This window comes from Pholis gunnellus (genome assembly GCF_910591455.1).
Source record: "Pholis gunnellus genome assembly, chromosome: 8".
NCBI classification, from domain to species: domain Eukaryota; kingdom Metazoa; phylum Chordata; class Actinopteri; order Perciformes; family Pholidae; genus Pholis; species Pholis gunnellus.
Genome location: NC_136534.1, coordinates 18,509,064 through 18,535,899, shown reverse-complemented (window position 1 = coordinate 18,535,899; position 26,836 = coordinate 18,509,064). Strand labels below are relative to the sequence as shown.

At 43.7% G+C, this 26,836-nt stretch overlaps 1 protein-coding gene across 3 annotated transcripts in view; it reads right to left on the bottom strand.

Annotated features, from left to right (window-relative positions):
* The window catches only part of LOC306699401 (nectin-2), a 73,886-nt gene that overhangs the window by 9,444 nt on the left and 37,606 nt on the right, over positions 1-26,836 (bottom strand). The window contains exon 7 of one of the 3 annotated variants that reach the window (XM_079164006.1): positions 19,776-24,852. The exons of the other annotated variants lie outside the window; for them this stretch is intronic. Within the exon in view, the coding sequence (XP_079020132.1) occupies positions 24,275-24,852 (578 nt within the window). The 3' untranslated portion in view covers positions 19,776-24,274. Of the gene's footprint in view, positions 1-19,775; positions 24,853-26,836 lie in introns of those variants that run through there. 3 annotated transcript variants of the gene reach the window in all.

The window sequence follows — 26,836 nt, the reverse complement described above, 5'->3', positions numbered from 1 at the left end:
ACACACACACACACACACACACACACACACACACTATAGAGTTGAGTGCTGTAGCTACCTCCGACACTAATTTTATGGCAGTTGAAGACCTGCTACACCCACTATCACAATCACCGTCACCATCACTGGCATTTACTGTTCAGCTGCACTCATGATGCCATTAAAATTCATTTCAGCACAAAACAAATTGATTGTGCCGCTTCGGACAACACGACCAGCTGAACGGCACCGAGAGGACAGACTCACTCCACCGATCTGACTGAATTTAGTGTATGTGCGTTAGCGTGTGTGATGCTGTTGCCAGGGTTTTTGGTTTGGGCAGATCAGTGATGCTGGTCATTTCTAATCTACTGCGATTCCAGAGCTCAACCTCGTGCATTTTAACTGTCTGAGGATTAAATTCATGTCACCGACACCGCGTCTGGGTGTACATACTGTGAGCGCGCGGGTGCATGTGCATTTTGACATTTCAAAAAGCTGTGTGGTGGTAATGGGAAAACTCTGTATGGTGCGGCTGCTCTCCCTCTCTGGGGAGACAGTGTGTTCCCTGCCACAGTGCATCAAAGCACACTCAGTTGCCTTGGGAGAAGGCAGGAACTCACTCTCCTTTCCTCTCCCTCTCTTTCTCTCCATCTCTTCCCCCTCTCCAAGCCTCCATCATCCCCTCCCCTCCCCTCCATCTCCCTTTCTTTCTTTCTCTGACAAGGTCACCGCTCGCCTCTTGCTGTCTGCCTGTCAATATTTACAGTCCACTTTACACTGGCACTGAGGTGGTCGGCTGCAGCCAGCGGAGAAAGCTGTGTTGCATTAGCCAAATGTAGCTGTCCACTCAGTACATGAATGATCTGTTGTACTACAAGCAGCACTCTGGTTCTTCTTTCTCTCTCTCCCTTTCTCGCGCACACACACACACACACACACACACACACACACACACACACACACACACACACACACACACACACACACACACACACACACACACACACACACACACACACACACACACACAGGAGGTAACAGGTAGAGCTGGAAACAGCGAGCAGATACTTAACAGAAGAATAACAAGTGCTCAAAAAGCACAGGTCAGAATGTCATCACGTTCACGGCAGCACATTTAATATCTAAACCCATTTTAGCACTTTTAAATATCAAACACATTAAGCTAATCATACATTACACCACTGTCTCAAAATGTAAATAGATTTTAAAATACTACATATTGTATATTTAACATATAGTGTCTTTTATGACTGTACTTCTATATAAATTATGGTATCACTCAGAATAATTGTAATGATAAACACAACTTCCCTATTCTATGATCTGATTGTGATGCTCTGATACATAGAATGAATACATTTAAAGGGCACAATCTGCCATCTAAATGTAAATCAAGTTCAACGTTTCAAAGGACATCAGGAATGCCTGTAAAACAGCAGTAACATAGATCTATCCTTTCAATTATGATCAGCTGACAACCATAAAATGCTGTTTTTATCCTCAAGAGATATTGTAGAAACTATTAACACAATAATGTGTTGCCTATATTGATAAAGTAGCCCACGACATGATATGCAAAATGGATAAAAAAAAAATCACATTTTGCATACATTTTGTTGTTCAATGAAATTAACTGTGGGTTTGTAATGTAATACATCATAAAATAACAACAAATGTAGTTTATTAGTTCATTTGTAATCATTACAACTGACATGGGATCATGAAACAAAATGTAGTAAAACAATAACACAAAAGCATCATATTGTTTGGCGAATGGCCAGGCCACATTGAAGTTGTAACAAACGTGCCGCAGACCGTATCTGTTTCACTGGCTACACATGCAGCAGATATACGGAGTAGGGTTGTGGGAGTATCGTTTTGCTAGTGGGCTTATGTTTTTGGACCCAGCAGATTGCTGTGAAACTTCATCTTCTCCACTGAGTTTGCGTAGCCTAATGGGCTAGTTAACAGCTACAGACGGCAGTAGGCTATGGAAGGAATAAAGTAACTAAGCAGCTGCCGGCTGGTACTGGCAAAGCAAATGCAGACAGACAATCTCAAAAGCAAACTGCCATGGCTCTCATTGGTAGCCGTCAAGTAATTTCCTGTATCAGTAGTTTAATAAAAAAACAAACATATGGACACAAGGATGGACATGTAAAAAAAGGAGAAGACTGGCCTATTTGTTTGGTTTGTAGAGAGGATCTCCGTGGCACATACGGATAAGTTATACTTTCAATGTAGCCTGGGTGCTTTCTTCCTTAGATACCGCTCGACTATGGAGCCGGAGCAGGGCTCAGCTTAGCAAATACAATGTGGCGAGAATAAAGCTCAGTTATTAACATCAATAATGTCATTAGTTTAAACTGTACAATAAATGTAATGTACAAACAACAATTAGGAGTTTAATAGTAAGTTACATGATGCAACTATTTTGTCATTTATCTCCATTTATTGTCCTCCCAGCACCTCTGTGCAGCATCAGCTCTGGAAAGTCACTGTGCTCGGCCAGGTAACTCCCAGGAACATTTTTATTTTAGTACAGAATAAACTAACTAGATGTGACGTGTTAATTATTGAGCTTCAGATGGATGTTTCAAGGTGGGAGAGAGCCAGGCTAGCTGTTTGCCTCCTGCTTCTCTACGATAAGATAAGCTATTCACATCTTGGCTCTATGGCTCCATACTTAGGGAGCTGGGAATCTGTTTGATCTCCTCTTCTAAGTCTCTGCAAGAAAGCGAACAAGCCCATTTCCCCAAATGTCAAACTGCTCTTGCAAAAGTAAGAAATTCAAAAAGGGCTTTTCAAATAGCAGCAGGTGTCCTACATTTTCAATAAGTGTAACACAAAATAAAATGTGTTTGTATGTAAACCGGAAAGAAAATCCGATTATTATGGCAAACTCTTGGGTGAAATTACAGAATATAATTAACTACCAGCTAACCTACTCACCCAGGGGGGGGAAATACTGTAATTCACAGTGTGTGTGGCAATCTGAGAATATCCAGCCATATTTTACCTCACAATGCCTTTAGGCTTCTCATCCATCATCTCGCCCTGCTTTTTTCCCGCTCTCCTCACCCCCCCACAGCCCATCCGCCAACCCCCACCTCCCCCACAACACGCTCTCCTCCTCTCTACCAGTGTCACTGCGGCCTTGAGGCCAGGCAGTCAGGAGCAGCTGGTATGTTTACCTGCCCTCCTAACCACTGCTAACCTCTGGCTAGAAGGGACTCTCACCTCATTACCTCACCACTCAGCCACATACATAACCTCAAACTCCGCTATCCTCTTAGATTTCGCCCTTACATAACGCGATGCTACACCGTAATAGCCTCCGTGTACCGCAATCTATTCAGCAGCCTGCTGTGCAGAGACGTTAGATATAATGACTGGGGGAAAAAAAAAGTGACATCTAGGACTTGGCTACCGCTCCTTTCCTCCCTCTTTCTCTCGGAGTCAGTTCGTTGATTCCCATCTCTAACTCTCGCCGTCTCACATGAGAGTGCTCTTCATGTCGCCCTCCTACCAAGTTCCTCACACAGACTGCCATAAAGGAAACAAGGCACAGAGAAAGAGACAGGGATGGTGAAGAAGGGAAGAGAGTGTGGAACATATAGGAAAGAACATAGAACTGAGAGAATAGAAGATTGAAGCTGGCGGGTGGAGAGATTTAAGGAGAAGTCGACGACGTGTAGGAGGGAAATAAATCCGAGAGAAAAAGTATGTGTCGCAAAAAAAAAAAGTTGCAAATGTCCCACTCTTTCAGCTTGATAACTTAAAACTAATGATCATCGTTCAGAATTTGTGTTGTTTTTGGGGGTTGAGATAATGATTTCCTTTCAAGTGTTGTTTACTATGTTTGTACCTGCTGTGTTGTTGACCGCAAAGCAGGCTGCCTGAACGAGTCTCGCATGGAGGGTCCTGAGAGTGCCATAGCAGTAATAGGCCCATCTCTCCGTCAAACTGCCTCTCATCAGCTACTGATTAATGACACACAGAGCAATAATGGCCCTGCATGCTCTCCACATTCATTCACTTTACTCTTCATCCCATGCCCCAGGAGAGAAACCACAACAATGCAGGCTGCAGAAACACCTAAGAACTACGCTCTCGCTGCACTCAAATTCAAACCCTCATTAAGAAAGACGCTTCCTCCATTGCCATTCAGTTATGCATTGCCACTGGGAGCGGGCAGGGACAATAGAATACAGCAGAGATGGGAAGGAGGACAAGAAAGCATTCAGAGTTTAATTTATCTGAATGGGAATAAAGAATGGTTTCATCAGTGTTTAAATGTGGTTGATTGGCGTGGAGTGCTGTCGATTTATACATTGGTTAAAAGGATGCGACCTGTGTTCTGGCACAGGGTGTACATAAACACGCACTCACATAAACACATTCACTACACTTCAAACCAATCTGTGGCACTGGATTTAAATCTGTGGGAATAAAAACTGACTGTTGTTTGGATCCAGAAATGCGTGGCGAAGTTCATCATTGTGTTGGTTGTACAGCTCTGTCAACAATACAACACACTGTAACTCACTGGCCAGTGTCTTTAAAATGCAAACAGAAACACGAAAGGGAGCATGCATGCTGGCAGGCACACACGTGTCAAGGCCAAGCAGAAAAGCACAAGTGCACACAGAGATCAACATCAAAACTGAGGCACTTTTCTAATGCATGTGCAAAGATGCAAAATACTCCCATTTATGGACACGCTTCAACCCTCACATTTCACGGCTGAAAGCTAGCGAACGGCCGAACATACATCAAACGACATTACAACAATTTGCCGCTGCATAAAATCCCTCTCGGCATAAATAACGAACAGATCTGATTTCTCATCCTCCACCGTGTATCGAATGCACTGAAGGCAGTGCCATCGATTTCATTGTTACAAAGCAAAACGGGTTGCAAGCGCATGTTAGTTTATTGGAAATGCAGTTATATGCACTATTTATGTAAATATTCAGATATTACCAAACTACTCAATCTCCTCCACCTCCCAGTTTTGGCTGTTCAGATGCTCCTGCCCTCCCGTCTGTGCGGGGGCATCTGTGTACCAGTGAGTGTGTTTGTTTTGCAGCAGCAGTATTTATGTTCAGTGTTAGAGAATGTGTTGGGTAATCAATAGTGTTTCAGTGAAGGACACTTAGGAGCAGATTGGAGCCCAAATCCAAGCCAGCATGAAAGACAACATGACAGAAATACTTGCTGCTCGACCTGAAGGGGCTCAGTGTGACATCTACCCTGACTGTTGTCAAGAGGACACACACACACACACACACACACACACACACACACACACACACCTTTACACACGCACTTAAACATGCCTGTGAACCCATACGAGTATCTACAAATACAGTTAAAAACATTTACACACCGCTACATCAAAACAGGCAAACTAATGAGTTATTGACCGCTGAGTGTACATGTACACACACACACACCATCTATTGCAATGCATCCATTCCACCCAGAACGAACGTGACCAGCGTCCCCGTCACTACTGAGCGCAGTGTGCTATAATGAAAAGTGTGTGTACGTGTGCATGCCTGCCTATTTGTGTGTGTGTCTGCATGCATGCGCTGGGCTCACTGTGTGTACACAAGTCATTATTAGAGGTTTAGTGTGTGCTCACCAGTCAGTCAGGCTCCAGTCAGAGGAGTCAGCTTAAGGGCTCATAGCAGCTCCCTGAGGAGACACTAAATACCATCAGCCGTTTAAATCCATCCATGACCATTTTAAATATGCAGCACACACTCACTCCATTTTTAATAAGGGCTCTGAGCAAGACAGAAGGAGAAAAAAAGGAGAAGAGACAGAGAGCGAGAGAGAAAAGGAGAGAGGGTAGACTGAGGGAGAGGGAGGAATATGAGGGGAAAGGAGGAGAGCAGAGTCTGTTGCATTGATTTCTTGGCAGTTTGGCAACGGCCCTGATTCGCCTGGAAAAGCCACAGATGTGTCAGAGCCAGTTAGGCATGCCAGAAGAGAGGGAGCACGTACACGGGAGCACGCGCACACACACACACACACACACACACACACACAAAACTCAGTCACATGCTTGCACACACACAGCTCACGTGCAAACAACATATACACACACACGGATATGCTCATAAATAGAGAGAATACACAGCGTGCACTCAAAGTCTCTACGACTGTGTGTGGATTACAAAAAGCACCTGTGAGAAAGGAGCAAGTAAAAGCCGGCAAAGATGCCAGAGGTTTTGATGCCTTTCTGAGGGAAAACCAGGCGTTTCTCTCTCTGAAGGTAGAGTCAAAAATAGATACTATTACACACACCTCGATGGGCAGTAAATTTATCCTTAATCCATGGCTTAAGTTAGCTCAAAAAAGCTGTCTGCTCTCCTCAGCTCTCAGAGCACACCTGACTGTGTGCGGGTGCATGCACAGCGCAGCGGAACAGCAGGGAGCGGTCGGATGTGCGTTTTGATCTGAGGGCGGATGAGACATTAGGATCAAAGTCGGGGGACTGGAGAGAATCAACTGATCTTAGCACTGAATCCATGAGCAACCTCCAGACAGACTACCTGATTAGAGAGGCATTTGTGGCCTATATCCAGCACGAAAAGTGAAGGGAATATTGATGATAAAGCCTGGGGCAGAATTGTATCTAGGGCCTCTTATAGCTCAAAGTAATGTCAAGTCTAAGGGTTTGAGTTGCATCGGGGTCACCTGTACTACTGTAATGAGATTCAAATACAATTTATTTTCGATTTAGTCATACAAAAGATACATATTTGAATAATAAACAATTCATATTTATTTTATCGTTCAAAACAAAGCGATATTTCATATTTTACATTGATATATGAATAAAAATGCAGCTGTAAACTGATTAGAGCCGATTGGTTACTTTTGAACTACTACTAAAAGAAGCAATTTATGTTTTTACATGCATTGCATGAAGTTATGGATCTCTAGTTGTCTTCAATAGGACGGGGAGTTTCACTGAAGCACATGTTACTGTAGTAAAAAGGTGTTTTCTAGCAGACTGGTTAGTCAGCTAGCAATCCACCCCCTATACAATATGCAACCTCTTTTTTGTTTGTTTTTTGTTTTTTTCTTAGATTTGTTTGTATTGTAGTTTGTATTGCTTGTTGTATTTTTGTTTATCATATGATGTTTTTTATGCGTTTTTATATTTACTATTTCTTTTCTTTTTATGGAGGCTCCCAGCAAAATTCATTTCATGCAACTTTACTTGTATAACTGGAGTGACTTTAAAATCCTTGAATCTCAAATCTATTATCAAGAAATAGAAGCGTCAAGGATGAGATATATATATATATATATGTTATTTAACGTCAAGCGAAGAATCTTCCATAAACATTAATGAACTACTTGCCTTTTCACTGCCTATTGAGTAAATGAGTGAAACTACAGGTGCATGCTGCACCTGAGTGCGCAACACTTAACACCACTTCAGTAGATCCTATATGTCAACAGCATTCACTGAGCAGGAATGATGTCATCCTGAAGATAATAGAACAGTGCTTTGCCTCACACCATTTCCTGTTTTCAACAAACACAAAGACACACACACACACCAATGCAGCTCCGTCCCCGTTGCTCCAGGTGACAGGTGTGTCCAGCAGAACGGATGGAACCTGGTGATCAGGCGACAGACTGAATGACCGGTTAGTCAGCTAGACGGCTGACTCACTGACTGAGAGGATAAGATCTCATTCACCGCCACACCGGCTGCAAAGTGTAAACGTGGATCTATTCTCACAATAAGAAAAAGGGGGAATGTGTCACTCTCAGTTCAAACAGGATAAGACGGGGAGATGCTCAGACTCATCAGAGATGTAGATTAGACATGGTGTGTTTATTACCCTCAGTGCCACAGACGAGACCGGTTCCGGGACCTCTGTTCATTTGGCTGTCAGTAAAGACACAATAGGACAGTCGCACTTTCTTTGACGCGCCACTCTGGAATGTTAATCACCACAGAAACCCATTATCTTCACATCCTCTCATTCCCTCCCTCCCCCCCCATTTGTCTCCGTCTCCTTTTAAAACCTGACAAACTCATTGCTCGTTACTAGAAAGTACCATTGTTTCATTGAGCGCACATGTAGAGGGAGACAGAGACATGAGGCGGAGGAGATAAGAGGAGGCGCAGCAGAGAGGGGAGGCCTGCCTGACTGCTGACATAAATTGGGGATCATAAAAAGTGTCGTCCCAGAATTAATCTGCGAAGAATGAATAAAGTGAAGTACCGCGGGGAGGTTTTGTGTGTGTGTGTGTGTGTGTGTGTCTGTGTAGATCAGTCTTGAATCCAAAATGAAGACACAATAATGGAAAGAAACATAAAAACACAAGACTTTTAAAAGTATTCATAAAGCTTGATGATCTAGGTTCAAGAGGATGTATGTGGACATTTATTTTTCTGTGTTAATGCGACAGAGCTACTGTATATATGCGCTGTGTGTGTGAATGTTGTGTGTGTCCGTGCCTCAGCTGTGACATACTCCTCGCCCCTCTCTCTGCTGCAGTGCCTACAGGAAGTGCCACATACATCATGAATTTTATGCATAAGGCAGAATGTCAACACCGATGAATAATTGTTGTGGTAAAATGCTAAATGTCACCAAACACCAGGCTATGTTTCGACTGACGGGGGGCCCTCGTATCACCAGAGGAAGTGCTGGCAGCCAGAAGTCGCCACACCAGCCGTCACACCAGAAGTGAAAGGCTACAACTGTACGCAGCTGTGGCAGGAGTGGCGGAGTAGGCGACAGGGGAGATCAGGGAACAAGGAGGGTAATGAAAGCAGATTTGAAGGAGAAGGGAGCGAGGCAAGTGCATTTCTTTTTACTTTGTTTTCCCCAACACGGATGCATTTGCAAAAGAAGAGAATCATTATCCCCCCCCTGACGGATTAAAACACGTTTGGGACAACAAGGTTAAACACATAAAGTATTAAAAGCTCCATTCACCCAAATGATTAAAGAAACATATTTTTCCTCGTATTTGTGGTATCCAGCCAAGAAGAAAGGTTTGGTTTTATTTCTGTTACATCTCAGATTTCTGCTGCCACCTCTATGGAATTGGATCTGTGGTGCTCACAGCTCAGAGGCAAGTTATTAACTTGCGACCTATATCTGGTTCACTATCTGGATAATAACGGTAAATCCAGAAGCCTTTGCATTTACACCAGGTATTGAAAAAGCATTCTCGGTATTAAGCCTGCATTGTGATTGGATCTCTACAAATTAGTTGGAGGTGCAGTTGGACTTGTCAACAAACAATGCCATGGATGAGCATCATTCACTTTAAACATCTCTTTTTATGAGATAAACTTGCAGCTTTTTCCTGGATTGCTAACAGGAGCATGGACATATTAATGAGAACTAGTGGATAATGCTCTCAAGGATTCTGCTCAGTTCATTTCAAAAGTGTCTCGCTGGGTACAAACGCTAAAAAAAGTCTCTGCGAGCTTCATCGCACTTCCCTTTTTTGCACATTAATGGGATCAAATGATGTAATCACGAGACGCTTCAAGACTAGACATCTTATTCAATAGAGGTGGTTATATTAAAATCCAAATAAAAAAAAAAAATCCAATTATCTGCATGGCTGGATACCACAAAGGTAAGCATTGTTATTGGGGGGAATTGACCCTTTGACATTTTTTAATATGGCCTTTATTATAATTACCACTACTTTATACTCATTATACCCAAAGGGAAGAGAAACACACACACACACACGCACACACGCACACACACACACACACACACACACACACACACACACACACACACACGCACACACACACACACACACACGTGTTTTCATGACTATTGGGGACATCAAATTGACTTCCATTCATTTCCTGGAGACTGACCCGAAACATAACAACGACCCTATTCTAACCTTACCCATACTGTTGACCAAGTCTTCACCCTAAAATGAAATGATTTACGTTATAGGGATGTGCATTGTGTCCCCATAAGAAAGTTGAGTCCCCACAACACGACTGTGTAAACAGATTTATGTCCCTACAACACGGGTAAAGCATGCCAACACACACACACACACACACACAAATGTGAGGAATGTGAGGACAGCAAGAAGAGGCAACCAAGAGAGAATAAGTAGCCAGTGATGCAGATATATGGCTTAAACTCTTCCTCCAAGGCAGGGGACCACCAGCTGAGCTCCCCAAATGAAAAACTACACTATTAATATCTATGTGGAGAGCTGGCATCAAGTATTTTTAACACATGCACCAAGACACACAGAAAGAGGGGACTGTGCGCGAGCATCCACATACACAAAAACAGCACCAACAACAGGCAGCTACAAAAAGAAGTTTAGATATTCTTGCATTTTAAAGTGCCACGTTAGTGCTTATGACCTTTAAGGTTGAAGGGGTGAGTAATGAGGAGCAGGGCGACTCAACCAGGCCTGCCTGAGAGGCTGCTGAATGAAGGACAAGGATGGAGGGATGGGTGACAAAGAAAAAGAGAAGAAAGAAGAAATATGAAGGCACTGTCATCTCATTTCCCCCCCCCCCCCCCCCCGGCTCACCCAGCTGTTGTTCTCTCTCCCTCTCTCTCTCAATCACGTCTAATTGTCACTCATCCCCTCCAATCCCCCCCGAACCACTTGTGCTGCCCTGCCCTCACTCGCTTGCTCTCTCCCTCTTTTTCTCCATCCATACAAATGACTCAGTGAAACAGGTCAAGTGTTACAAAATTTCCCCTGCAGCTCAACCTGCCTAATACAAGGTCTGGCTCATTGCACCAAGACAAGTAATACGCTGCCTACTCACTGAGAGGGGGGTGCACACACACATGCAGGCCTACCACCAACACAAGATGAAATCAAGCCCATAAAATGCCTACACAATTAGCATATTAAACCATTATGTACAAGCATGCCAACTCACACATTAAACAAATCATCCAGATATAGCCGTTTGTAAAAACAATTCTAAATCCAATTTGTTTTATTACAGTCAAAGATGTCAAAAACTAATTCCCATTGCTTGTGATTATCAAAGTCTTTCTTAATCTACATGGAAACAAAAAGAAAAACATCACATCCGAATCCTCTCAATAGAGCTGAAAATATTACTTGATAAAGAGATAAATAATCAGCATCTATTTAATAACCGCAAAAATCCCAAAACATTTCCTAATTCCCCTTATAAATTAAGGTTAAGATTAATTAATTGTGAGGATTAACATACATTTTTTGTCTCGTGTGATAACAAACTGAACATTTTTGAGTTTCTGCTCGTCTGAAAAAAAATAAAAATAATGTCACGGCATCCCATTGGGCTTTTGTCAATTGTGAAATTAACATTTTAAAGACTACGTGAATAAAAAATGGTCAGCGGATTAATCGGTTATCAAAACTACTGTCAATTGCAGCCCTACATATCAACTCTACAGTAAATATTAGTAGTGGAGCCAGTATAAAAATTGGGAAGAAGCCATATTTAAACACACGCTGCCTCTCTTTCAACCTCTCCCACCTATCCACACTAATGAAAAGCAATTGGGCGACAGAGAACCCTGAAGCAACAGAGTGAAAGTGGTTTTCAGAGGGCAGCAACAGAGTAAAAGGCCTTAAAATAGGATTAATGACCGGGAAGAACTAAAGCCAACACACACACACACACACACACACACTTGCCTTTTAACACACACAATGACAAACCTGGTCCTAGAGAGTACAGTATTATGCAAGTATGTTGGCTCAGCAGGCAGAGTGTTGTGATATAGAAATGTAACAGCTCCATATATCAGGAAGGTGGGGACCCATGGAGGATAAACGACCTGCGAGCAGTACCTGGACAGTGTGTGTAATACACAGATAAATAACTGGGAGCCATATGATGACACACAGTCTCCCGGAGAGAGCATGTAAACCACCGCACAAACACAAGACGATACAGAGACCAGTAACATTAAACCAGCTTGTTCCTACGAGTTTTGTTTGTCTGAATACCCGGGGAACGACGGTCGTTTGGGAGGGTAATGACTGAGGAAAACTGAAATGTACTGGAACATAAATTAATCAAAATGTGAGACCTGCATTCACGCACACTGGGAGTGCTCGGCGCCATCTATTTTTGCTGTTCATACCCCGCTGTTGGCGCACAACAAAGAAGTTCCAGCTATTACACACAGTGAACAGAGCACAATTCTGCATCGATGTTTCCGCTCGCTGCTCTCGTTGAAGGCTGGTCAGATCGCAAGTCTGTGGCTGGGACGAACCCGTTATTACTGTCAAGGTGACAAAGAGCACGTCCACGTTTGCGAGAGCGATGATCGGCTCGTGTTTATAAACATTTCACGTAGAGCTCCTGTGATGCCAAATGCCAAATTTCAATAACATTTAATTTCCTCCTCCAAGATAAGACCTTTTGTCCGTGCAAGACTATTTTATTCTATTGCTGCACTAAGCTGACAGTTAAACGGACAGCGTGGCTGTGCTTCGCATTGGCAATGCCGAGCTATTTTCTCAAACTCTGCCTTTCTCCCGTTATACACTGAAGTGCACTCTTCAGCTGTGATTCAGGGCCGTTACCCACGATGCCTCGGTTGTGGGGGGTTGAGTGACGGGTGACGTTGAAAAAAATCGGCCCTTGAGGAAGGGAGGGATTAACAAGGGGCCAAACACATACAGGAGACCCCCAGCAGGTGCTGCCCTGTGGTACCAGATCAACACAGTGGCTCTTCATGAGGCGCACGCACACACGCACACACACATATACACACACACACACACACACACACACACACACACACACACACACACACACACACACACACACACACACACACACAGACGCATGTAAACACACACAGAAACGCAAGTAAATGACAGAGTCTGAGAGTAAACACAGTCTGACTTAATAGCTTGGAGCAGTTTAATTTTGTGCATACAGACTTCAGTTTCTTGGGGCCTAAATTAATAAGTCAAATCAATAATGTCATTCCCTTTTAAAAGGATGCCTCTGGGTTTAAATAGCAAGTGATTGGAGATGTGTTGGAAGTGAGAAAAGAGGAATGATTAGAGATGATTTTACACCCTTGGACAGGTTGGACAGCATTGGATTTACACACTAACACACAATTCTTTAACAGACTTGCAATGCTTTAACATTTACTATTTACTCTGCAGCAGAAGATAAGAAGATAGGAATGTCAGAGGAGATGGGGGGGGGGGGGGGCGCAGAAGAAGTGATTACAGGAAAAGAGATGTCTAGATAAGTTGACAGACAGATGAATGGGGAGTTTGTGGGTATAAAAAAGGAGGAGCTGAGACATGCACATGAGCAGACAAAGACACACGAGCAAACACACAGAGGTCCTGACAGTCCTCTCCTCACTACGACTGTTATTTAATGTCAAGCAAAAAAAAAAGCCAAGAGGGCTCGAAGCGCGCAGGGGAACCAGCCAGTGCAGTTATCTTCACCCGTCGACTGCTGTACGCCGCTGCACGGTGCTGCAGACACAGGAAATGTATAAATGAATATAGCGCCGCGTAATGATTCAATGTTATTGTATATCAACGTTCAGGGGAATGTTAACGCTATGTTTTTTAAGTATGAATAACAAATGCGATATTCATAGTATTTTTTTATTAGTATACATTAAGTGTTGTGTTTTTTTGTGTGAGCAGTTAACACTATACAATAATGATACAATGCTTTGAAATGTATGTAATAGAAATGGAATATACCATCTAATATAAAAAGACAATAATAGACTGTTCCTTCCATTGAACATTGATTCATTTATATGTAATTTTGCCTTTATTTCTCATATGGAGACAGACTTCAGAAAATATCCTTCATGATATTATGATTTCAGCCATTTTGCCCTAAATACATTCACAATGGACTCATTTTAATATAATAGCATGGGTCATGACATAAGTCAGTGCTGATGCGGTTTCAAGACATTTTATGAGGGGAATAAAAAATAAAGAGCAGCACAAACATTCGATGTTCAACAGCAATCATTTGTGAACATTTGTGATAAACTCCCACACAGACAGAAACATTTGCATGCACTTTCCGTACCGTCAGGCAGGCAAACATCTGCACAGCAGTTATATGCACAAATGAACGTGAACAAAATCATCCGCGATTTACTTTGGACTCAGCCGTCCCCAGCAGACCATCTCCAGTCCCCAAGACCAAATATTTGCAGACTTATTTTGTTTTTATCTCCATACTCATCTCCCATTCTGTATGTTTATATCTGAGGTTATGCAGACGTGCGTGTGCCGGTGCGTGTATATACTTTGTAAGAGCTGCCTGTTGAGACGGTGAATTAAACAGCAAGTGCATTTGATCTGCAAAGCACCCCTGGGCAAATACGCACAAAATGAGACAAACACGCACACACGCGCAGAGGCTTGCATAGAGCATCAAAATCATTTCCGTCACAGAATCTATTCTTAGGAGCAGAAACAAACCATTCTTTCCCTGATATAAATCTATTTTATTCATACACACACACACAGTCACACACATATACATACACACACACACACTGACACGTGCACACTTTGCTCAAAGCTACACTCCCTGGTGGTCATAACGCATTCACATAATGTTCTTTGTTTTCTGTTTTCTAGAACAGGATTTGTTCCAGGTAAGTCACAGTAGGAAGACCTTTTGGGGCTTATTTAACTCGCAAGCACGCACGCAATCGCGCTGCAACTTCCATCTGGTGATGGTGGGCGTTTGTGCAGGTGTGTCGGGGCTAGCGGCGTTCAAAGCTTCTTTCCCATCTCCCTCTCTCCCCTCGCACAAACAACCTGATCTGTGAGAAGCTAAATCAACACAGCTGCAACAACTCAGCCCTCACGGCCCTCCTCCCTTCACACAGCTCTCTTCCCCTCCATCTTTAAAACAGGCGTCTCCTCCCTTTCTCTGTGCTAGTTTTTTGACCTTTTGCTCTCTCTGTCCTCCAAGAATTCTCCTCTCCGTTTTATTCAATCTTGCATTAGTCACTGTTAAATTTATATGCCGGCCAGCTCTCTGTAGCTTTTTCCAATACATAAAGCTTCAGATCTCACCCCTCCAACCCCTTCCCTCTCCTCACACCATCACTCCCTCGCTCTATCCCTCTCTCCTTGCCCTTCTCTGCCCTCCCAGCAGTCGGCCCGAGCATGTGCTACCCTGGGGGAGACGTGCTTCATCCGCCCAACAATGCACTTCAACCAACCAGTTACCTCCAGCCCTGTCAGCACGGGACAGGAAGAGTAAACGCCCAGGGGCCTCCAGGGGAAACAGGAGCATCCACTTCCCCCCCGTCTGTCTGCCTGGGTGTGTATTTATACGAGTGTGTGTGTGTGTGTGTGTGTGTGTGTGTGGCAGACACATATCTGAACAAAACTGACCAGAAGCCAGAAGATCGGATGTTATCGTTTACTGCTTGAGGAAGAGGAATGATACGATTTCCAATTTCCTGTGATTATTTACAAATGTAACTTCCTCTGCACTTTGCTTTCACCTTGCTCAAAATGATAACAATACTCTGTTCGACCGAAGAAATACATTTCCCAGTCTGGTACTTTTAAAGCTCCTTTTAAAAAAAATGTGTTCCTTATTTCGAAGGTCCTTAAGACATTTTTGTAGAAATTGATGGTGTCAATCAAACAAGCTTGCCATTCTTTGACACTGAATTTTGTATATATATATTAAGGTGTGGAAGAACTATCATCTTTATCTGCATTGCATTAACATCTTAGGTCATGACGTAATGTTTGTTTCCAGAGCACACGGTGGGTGAGTGGTTGTTTCCTGACACTGCTGCCTTCCTGGCAATCACCCAAAAACAAACTCCTTAAAAAGTAACTAAACTTTAAAGCAGACATCATACCACACAACAAAAAACAACAACTTGCCAACAGCACTATAGCCTGTGCCACTGAAAAGTACCTAATCTAACTTTCACAAACAACCATAGACAGAAACTAAATTGGTCTTTTACTGACTCCCATATTGTCAACATGACCAAATTTGTAACAAACTGGCTGTACAATTAAAAACTCCACACACACTTTCATAAAAAAATAATAATGCAGAATTCAATTCCATTTCAATATAATAAGAGTGTGAAAGTGAGCGATATCAACACTGAAAGCAATAAATGGGTGTGTAGAATACTGCGGTCAGAGAGTATTAGGACTAGAGACTGTACACGATTAGAACAGCGACACAACGTTCATGTTTAGACTTTGTACAATGACTATGAGGTTTAAGTACAGACATCTTCAATTTGAGGGGATTTATCTCAACATCAGTTGAACTATGCAGGTATTGAAGTAATTCTTAGCCATGCTGGTCGGCCCACCACTTTGATCCAGACTGAAATAGCTCAACAAAGACTGGATGGATTCCCTAGAATCCTTCTAGACTTTTATGCTCACCAGATGATGATTCCTTGAGTTTTCTTCTCGCGCTACCATGTTGTTCAGATTTAGTTTTGACTGAAATGTCTCAACAAGAATCGTGATTTGTCACTTTCTATGATGACCACGTCTATAATGCATTACAAACATACTAATAATGTGCTATAATCCGCTTGTAACACTGTATAATCATAGTCCCAAAGCCTTTTCAATGACGTATAAGGTCAAGTATCATAATACTTCATAATTGCTGGCCACTACAGTAAAGCAGAAGTTAATTTTACATGTGTGTGCAGGCATAGATTTGTAATTTTCTTTTTTTAAAGCAAGCAATGACCACTTAGAGTAACCATCATCAGATGGTGATAAAGATCAGTTCGGTATTTGGTCATCAAAAAGCCACACTCATGACATTCCCATTGGACTCAGCTGTACTTTGTTTTTAGTGCATATTGGCAAATAAACTGAGAACATGGTTAACATACCTGCAAAACATCAGAATGTTAGCGTCGTCACAATGAGCATATTAGCATTCTGACATTAGAACTTAGCTCCTCACAGAGCTGCTAGCATGTGGACTCTTCTAATACAAAACATAGGGAAAGAAAGCATTGTATAAGTTAACACAGACTTTGAAATAGTCGTATAAACCCACAGACATCACCAGACACTTGTTATCTCTCCTTGTGATTTACTGTCAGGCCTGAACTACTGGTGCCTCCTTCAGTCTGCTCTTCAGTAAATGAAACAGATGTTCGGACTCAGGTCAGATGACCGACTTGGCCAGAGAAGAACATTCCACAGATCGGCCATAAAACTGCTTAATTACCTTGTTTTCATGCTCAGGATCATTGTTCTAAAACTGGAGGAGTATGTACAATACGAAGAGCTATGAGCCAAATTCAATGTGCTGGAGTACAGAGACTAGATAATGAGAAACATATCACTATCAGTTTAAAGACTAGCCTCTTAAAAGTTAGTGTTTGATACAAATATTCCAGTAACAAGGCACACGCTGGAGATTTGATGATTCACCACAGGCAAGAACAAGAAGAGCCAGTCGCTTTTTAAGCCAAGAAAAATATGCAGGAACCAACTTGAATAATTGAGGTCAGAGGCAGACACTTGCTTTAATCCCTGTGAAGGCCCAGTTCACCGCATCCATCACTCAGAAAACCATGCAACAGCCCAGGCCATTCATCACTCACTCTGGGATTTATTAGTTAGGTCTGGAGCCGGGAGGGTGAGAGGTTAAATGAGGAGCATTGTGTTCGCGGTTATCAGCAGAGAGAGCCCAGAGTGGGTCTGTCTGCTAATCCACAGACACTCACACACACCATCAGATGTTTAATCAACACTGCGGCTACAGCTGCAAGTTAAATATACATCCATGTAGAAACATGGATGTGTGAAAAGCTACACACATACTCACACACATGCTGATCACATTAGCTCGCGCACACATACCAAACAATCTGATAAGACTTAAGCGCATAAACACTGTCGCACACAAACATCCTGTGGAAATGGGAGCGGTCTGCAGCCCAGCAAAACACTTGACGGGTGCCTAAACACATAAACAACATGAGCCTACTTCTTAAGCATGCTGTATGACCAAATTGCACACACTCTCATGCTCATTCTTTGTCAAATACATGCCTACGCGCACACACACGCACAGAACTTGGTATAAACAGGGCCACAGCTAGCCGGATTGCCCAGGGGCACCTCAACATGTCTCATCACTGTAAGCTAATGTTGAACACCGCGGTGGAGCTTGGCGTAGCTGCTGTCACTTTGGCTTCGGATCCAGGTTATGCGCTCGGAGCTCAAATGGGCCAGGTTCTGCGTTACGGGGTCACCGCTTTAACAAGAGGTGCACACTTTTTTTCAGGGACAAACGCAGACCAACATGTAAGTGTTGCACAGGCTTTTATTACTAGCTGCAGCTTAAAAGCCTTTCTGCTGTGCTCAAGTCTTTTACATTCAGCTACAAAACCAAAGGAGTCAGAGTGTGCCTGTGTGTGGAGTGTGTGTGTAAGTGCTCTCTATCTTGCCAGCCTCAAATCCAAACCAATTAGAGAGGCCAGATGGTGGGCTGGACTCACAGTAAATAGCTGTGCATTGACAGAACACGCCTGCAACAAAAATGAACTGTGACAAGGAGCCAGGATGACACACAGATACATGACGGCATCAAAGCACCAGGCAAACATCGAGGATGCGCTGCCTCGACCGCCATAAACCAACTGTCACAGTTGTGGGGATGTTAACGGCACAACATGATTGCATTGTTTGATGGCAGCACAGAGGGGGTACTTGTATGTAAAACAAAATAAGACAGATGCACATACACGCATGAAAGCACACATTCATTCCCATGCCAGAACACACACACACACACACACACACACACACACACACACACACACACACACACACACACACACACACACACACACACACACACACACACACACACACACACACACACACACACACACACACACACACACACACACACACACACACACACACACACACGTTAAAATTTGACCAAATCAGTTTGGTTTAGTCCGAGTTCAAACAATGCAGCCTTTGAGAGGCGCTCCATTCACCGAGTTTCAGCTTGGCGTGCACATTCCCCAACTGAAAACACAAGCTGCCTCCCTCCAGGATAACCACTGAAGTTACAGCAACGCATTCCTCACATCTATCCTTTTCTGTGTGTGTGTGTGTCCCTGAGAGGTGTTGGGGCCCCACTGACTATAATGATTATGTTTATGCATCTTGAAATAAGTGAGTGTATGTGAGCTTTCTATCGCCACTCTTTATAATCCACATGCTCAGGTAAGAAATGTGCCCTTTAAACAAATACAGCAGTCTCCTACTGGTTACCAAGGCAGCAAGTTCACTCCAACCAACTAGGGAAACGTATAGGACTGAGAGGAGGTGGAGCTTGAGCGCAGGACAATTGTAATGCACTAAATAGCCTCTCCTATTTCTGTGCTCAGTTTCATAAGCTTGTTATCACACCTCTGTTGACACACACGCAGATTTATCAAAACTGAAATGAGACAAACAGCCAGACCAGGAAATGAGTAAAAAAACAAACACAGAGAGGGGGGGGGGGGGGGGGTCTGGAGTGTGAAGAATGGGTGACGAGAGACAGAGAGGCCACTTCATATCCCGATCAATTAATCTATGAATCTAATCAGTGAGAATCAATGACTGGCGCTCTTATCCATCTGCTTCCTCAGTCATCCAAGCTAACCTCGAGTGTTAAAGAGAAAGAGGGAAGAAAAGGAGAATCAGATATCACACGCAGCAACACTGGAACATTTCAAAAATCAAGAAATCTTTAATAGCAACCAAATACGAAAAAAACATAGAAAGACACAACAAAATGGTGACAACAATTCTAATTCATTTTTTTTTTTTTTTCAAAAGATCAAAATAAATCGTAAATTACAAAATATTACAAAAATAAAAAGTAACGTTAACACAGAGCAGTCGATAATAAAAAGCACATTTTGGGGTAAGACTGTTTTGTTGTGTGTACAGTTCATTTGTATAGAAGAAGCACATTTGCCAGTTTTGGCAGCAATCACAGCGCAGCAGTCAAGAATAAAGCACTCAGAAAACATAAATTATAAAGCACTGCAAAATAACAGAAAAGAGGGGAAACTGTAAAAGGGGAAAATAAATCCTTCATGCTTGCCGTCACTGAGAAATACACAAACGTGACACCATAAATTAGTAATATCTTTTTCTCTGCTACTTATTTATATATTTATACTATGTACACAGGGAAGTTTTCTCTCTTTTTTTTTTTCTTCTTTTATGCGAGTGAGATGGGAGATGTTAAGGCTTTGATTAGTCATCAAATGTTTGGAGCAGAAGAAATTGCAACAGTATGTGGATTTGTGTCTGTGTGTGTTGTGTATTTTGACTACCTAACCTTGTGCTAGACCCGGGCCAGGATCGTGGATTTCTCTAAAAGCATTTTGTCTGACAAGCCTCACTTGGGTGCTGAGGTGGGTAGCGCAACGGTGTGTGTGTGTGTGTCTCTGAGGAGGCGGTCGCGGAGGTGGCTGAGGTGGCTGAAGTGAGAGAAGTCCAAAACAACATTTTGTAGATGAGTAGGAAGTTGTGTGACTCTAAAAGCTTTCGAAGGGATCCGGGAAGGGGGAGCAGGTCAGCGCGGTGGCTTTTTAATTCCCCGAGTGAAACAAAAGTGGAACGGACAAACGGTTTCCTAAAAAGCCTGTTTCTCTGATACCGGGTGAAAGGCGTGCGCCCCTGAATGCGTAGTTGTCGCTGTTCTACATGGTCGTTCAGGTGATTCTGGATCAGGTCGGACTATTTGGGGGAATATAAAGCAGTGGAGCAGGGGACGCATCATGCTGCAGCTCTTTCCACAGTAACAGGACTCTGTATATGTCCTGACGGAGCCACTGAGCAAGAAGAGGAGAAAGAAGTGTTTTTGTGTCTGTGTGTGTGTGTTTGCTTTTGTGTGCAGCTATGAGTGTACATTTGTGTGGGCTTATGTCAGGAGATGGCAGACTTGTCAGGTATGAGGTGTCTTCTGCACAGTTCGGCTGTGGGAGTGAGCATAATGAGAGTGACTGAGGGGTGTATGTGTGTGGGCGAATGTTCCTCTGCGTTCTGCGTATATATATGTACAGTATTGTGTGCGTGAATGAGTGGGTCTTCAAATTGCACAGTAATGTCTTCAGTTTGCCAGTTTTCCATGGTGACAAAAGGGTGGCTACTCAGGTTACAGCCCCAATGGCAGTGAGAGATATCCCGAAGCCCCCCTGAGCATCACAAAAATACTCACCGACACACTACTCTATACACACGCACACACAGAGCTGACTCAACACAGACCATCGCCTGTGTGGTGACGATCCACCTGATAATTTACGAGTATTGTGGGTATTTTTGCATTGTGCAGGGTGTCTGTCGTGACAAGGAGAGGAGAAGCCAATTGTGCTAAAAAACAAAAACACTGTGTGCTTATTATGTGGAAATGCAGGCAATGCTAACAAAATCATTATACAAGCATATATAATTTATTTTTTTTCACCAATACAAATCGACTCTTTAGGCAAACTCAGCTCAGTCGGTCCAGCATGTTTTAACATCCAAACCACCGAGGTATTAATTGGATTAAAAATTACATTCTGAATGCCATCTGAGACATTTGAACTTTAGGCTTAGTCGACACACAACGCCTTCCTCTGTACTTCCACAACACTGGCAACACTGGCTCCATCGATCTGATATTTACATTGTCATAAATATCCACATTTTCACAAGAAAAATAAAGATGCTTACATATATAGTACACAGATACCTCACACCAATAAGTACATACAACAGTTTTGTCGCTATTTTCATATTACTCATATTTCTCTTCGTTGCGGTGACACGCAAGTGCAAAAATAAGTAAATTCATTTTTTTTTTTTATTTTGAGTGGTTGTGACAAATTAGTTTTCAGTAAATGTACTGTACCCCAGGTTGACAGGAGTTGCATTTATGTATAAGCTAAGGCCATTAGACGATAATCCTATTGAACACACTGGCTTACAATATGCTAGACGGTGCTCAAACACTGAAAGCCGTCTCTCCGTTTCCGTCATCTGCCTCCTGTGTTTCTCTCTTGCTCTCTCTCTCCGCCTCTCTAAAAAGGTTAAAAGCCATCACAACGGCAAACTAGCACTGCCTCGCTTTATACAGACACTTGTTCTGTATGCAAGTGTTTCTCACCTCTATAGCTCAAGGTTAAAAACAGCTATGATAGGAAATGCAGGCAAGCGCAGTCACCCTTGCTCTTGGCAATGGGTCACCCTGCATTTGACCTCATGACCTGCAGCGAACTGCAACCCAGATCTCTGCTGGGTCTTACAAGAGGGCAGTACAGTCATCGAGAGCTGTACTCAAACGATTCCCAGTGGGTAAAGGGGGGAGTTGATTAGAAGGCCAGGAAAAGCATGATTAGAGGAGCTACAGTAGGACTTCTCTCATAGATTGTCCATCACAGTCATCCAGTGTCTATATAGATACAATGACGCATGCAAATGTACAGACTCGGCCTCAAGGACAGCAGCGTGCAGTAGCCACGCAGTAATATTGGCCCGAGCGGGCCTCCGGTGGCTCGTTAAAAGGATAAATTAACAGTCAGGAGACAATCAGCCTTGAAACTGCATCATAAAAGGGCCATTTCACTGCTTGTTGCCCGTTAGTCAATATGACTCCTGAAGCTTCGCTGTGGATGCAACCTTTTACGTGACCCGATCAATTCCCTGTATTTAACACCGTCCGCTAACGGAAAGAAATATGACATGTATCTCATTGAAAATCTATCTAACCTATTGCGGCTTCACTTGGGGGGTGGGATTATGTTGCATCCGTCCATTTACTAAAGTGTGGGAGGAGACGGTAGCGTCCATGCGGTGGAGTGAACATGGTCACTGCAGGTGGATTAGTCAGTCCTAGCATGTCAGGGCAGGCATCGCCGGAATAGAGTAAGTAGGGCGTTTGACACATCGGGAGCAGTAAAATACCCCACTGCTCTCTGTGGCCCTGACCTCGACACTACCGGATAAATCATAAACTCCCCATAAACACTGGGAGAGAAGGATGAAGAGAAAGAGAAAGAGAGAGAGAGAGAGAGACAGAGCGAGAGACAGAGGAACGATAGAGAGATGGCGGTGGGAGGGGGAGCAATCGCCACGTCATAAACGGTAAGTGTTGGCAATCTGTTGGTCCCAGCTAAGCGAGCGACTTCACGGCTCATTACCAATCAAGCTCCTCCTGTCAGGAGCGCTCTGAAGAGACGAGGATGAGGAGGAAGAGAAAAGAACAGACATGCTCCTCTCTAGTCCTCCTGCCTCCCGCATCCCGCATCCCTCTCTCCCTCCCATGACCCTGTCAGATCGACTACACCTCACTCCCTCATCTCTCACCTCCAGGCACAGGACAAAAGTTTGCATGTGAATACCTTGTTGAGAGCTTCGCTCAAACCCTGTGCAAACTTACTTTGTTGAATTCTGATGCTCTGGTATTTGTGCAGCACAGAAGGACCTAATGTTCGTCTTTAAATGTTGTTAAGTCAAGCGTGTCTACTGTTGCTGATAGTTTGCGGAGGAGTTTGAGAGGAAGGCAGAGAGAGTGGAAATGAAAGCTCACCAGTAGAGTGGAGGAAATACTTTTTTCTCTTCTCTAAATCACCCGATGGCTACAGTCTATACCGTTAAAACCTTCCTCCCAACCCATCACTAGCTACTAACTACCCACCAGCTGTCACAGCCCATTGCACTACCAACGCAAAAGGGTTCCCACAGGAGATAGCAGGCAACCCGTAACTGCTCGACAACTCCTTCCACTTCTACAGTTTTGGTGAAGATAAGAGTGAATATGCAGGCGAGTTGCCGCCTTTATAGCCAAGCTTGTATCATGATTCCATTATTCTACTCCCACACTACACGGTTTCTCTATTTTAGTCTGTCTGTCAAGAGTCCTCGTCAAGGTCCCAGTGATAGCGATAGCATGAGCAGAAGTGAGACAAGTTGTTTCTTTTCTCCGTTTGATTTCCAGTTCGTATGGACCAGACAACAGCAACGCTGTTTTCAGAATACCCCTCCACACCCTCCTGTTCATTCAGTTTATTCTGGGGCTGCACTGTGATTAATAATGGGCTATGTTTCAAATCAATTTTCAAAAATAAAAGTGGTAATATTTTTTCTTCTCTATTCAGACAGGAACGAAATCCTCGGGAGGAATCCTCCATCCATCCTTTTTCTTCTCATCCTCCTTTCCTCCTCTCCTTCTCTATACATAAACAGCAGTCCGTGAGATGACAGAGCCATCCCGCTGGGACTCCATGTCATCATCCATGTAATCTCCAATCATGTCATCCTGGTCATGGGGTGGGCGAAGCTGAAGGATGGGGGCCCCTCCAGTGAAGTGGTCATACCTCTCCTCCGCCTCCAGCTCATCAAACTTCCTCCTTTCTACGTCATCTAATTCATTGCTTAGCAGGATATCTTGGGCGGTGGGTGCAGTGGCATCAACTTCAGGCCGGCCCCCGATGTTGAGAGGCTGGTGGTGGTTGTTTTTCTCTCCCTGGTGGGACGAGCTCTCGTTGTAAACGTAGACGGGGCCGTTGTTGTTGCCGCCTCCGACGCCGCTGCTTGTACCTCCACCCGTGCCGTTCTTGCTGGCCTTCTTGCCGGCGCCAAATATGCGCGTCTTCATGTCACTGCCGCCATTGGCGCGGTAACCCTGCTGTTGCCTGCGGCTACGGGTGACAAGCACGGCGATCAGAGCGGCGACCAAAAGGAGGGCCAGCAGGGAGCCAATCACAGCTCCCGCCACCACGCCGGCATTGGATGGGTTCACTGAGGGCTCTGTAGGGGGGAGGAGAGGCAGGGAGGGAGAAAAAGGAAGAAAGAAATATGGTTGAGAAAGGCGAAAAAAAAAAAGGAGAACAGTGTGAAACATGGAGAGAGGGCAAGAGGGAAAATAGAGACAGCATAAAGAGGAGAAGGAAGAAAGGGTAATGTCAAGGAAAAACGAGAAAGGAAGGAGTTGGAGGATGTCAGTGGTGCTGGTCTCAATTGTATTCAGTGAAGTGTGTAAGAGTGCTGAGGTGTCAGTACAGTCAAAAGTGTGAGTGTGCGCGTGTGTGTGTGTGTGTGTGTGTGTGTGTGTGTGTGCTGAGCCTCTTCCTACACTGACATTTCCTCCTCTCCCTCAGAGCTGCTACTGTCCCAATTCCCACAGCCACGTCACGACAACGACGCAGTCACGTCTCCCCCTGTGTTGCCCTTCAACGGCCAGGGTCTATCCAAGGCTCACCACAAATCACAAGGCAAGTCAAGGCAAGGGGGGGGGAGGGGGGGGGGGGGGGGCTAGCCACGTACACATACACTTTCTGAAGGAGCGGGGAATGGCGCGTGCAGGGGGCAAAACAGGTGGAGGCCATGCAGCGGAGGAGGATAATGATGGATTGAGGAGTGGATGTTGGGAATTAGAAGAGGAGGAGTAGGTGGCGGAGTGAGTAAGTGACAAAGTGACACTGTGGAATGACGACTCCTCCTGGAAGCCATGAGCAGAGAGCAGGGGGAAACCTTGGCAAACCCTCTGCGCAAAACGTGAGTGCTTGTCATTTTTATTCCAGCACTATTAGTTTAGTCACGACTGCTATGGTACACACTAGCATACACAAGAAAAGAAGCCATTTTAAGCACATTTTGAAATAAACAAAAGGCGTTCACAGAAGGCATACTGGATAAGGAGGGTGTAAGTAAACTAGGCCCCACAGTCCAATACACAGTATTTCTGTTTGTGTATCAAAACTCCAGGGAGCGGTACAGTAGCAGTGCCTAAATCAGGGTTGTGAAGACGTCCCATATGACTTGTCAGCCATATAGGGCTTCTTCTCTGAACCTCCCACTCCCTCGACTTCCCTCTGCAGTGATATTAGTAGAATATTTCAAAGCAGGTATTTGAACAGCAAAAAGATACAACTGGTTTGCAGAGAAGGAAACCACCAGTTAACAGGCTTGGTATTGTTTAAAATGTTTTGATTTACTGTGGTAAATAACACATCTACATTTCACTAAGACCAATACCAAAATACTGTTCTTCATTCATTACTTTGAGCAATTTCTTTATAAAATCAGCCTATTTAAATACAATAGTTATGTTTGCAGCCATACAGCCTAAAAAAAAATATATACAACTGTGTAAAATGAGCAATATTACGATTTCAATCAGGAAGTATCTGATCACAATTAAGCAAAATAGCTTTCAGTACTTGCCATGGACACATTTCAGTCATTACTCAAAAAGTATTGCGGTTTGATACCAGGCCTAGTTAAGACACGACTAGCGAGTAAAGCCTCTGGGAGAACCATGACAGTGTTACTGCCTTGCACAGGCTTTTCGGGGCCATGAGTTCAGGGCTCTAAGTGCTTTCTGGGAGTACGACAACTCCCTGCAGACCCTGTGACCGGTTTCCCCATGTGGTCATCATCTATAACTCAGTGGGCAGAGATTATGGCACCAACACTGCCGGAGTTAAGGGTCAGCTCCACTCATGCTGTACACATTCACTGTACTGTGAAGCACTTTCAACAAAAATCTTCTCCAAATCACAGACAAGGAAATACGTACAAGTAATAACTTGTATAGGTAGGAGAAACACTTCGGTATGATGGATATACAGCTCAGACATTATTCCAAAAGCTGTTTTTGCAACAACATGCCTCCTTTCAGCGCTTTAAAACCTACTTTTCATACAAGGGAATATTGATGCCTGAATGTATATTATTCCTACTTTTCAAGGGTTCAAAGCATGCAAGTTTAGAGCTTAGATGTTTTTTGTAT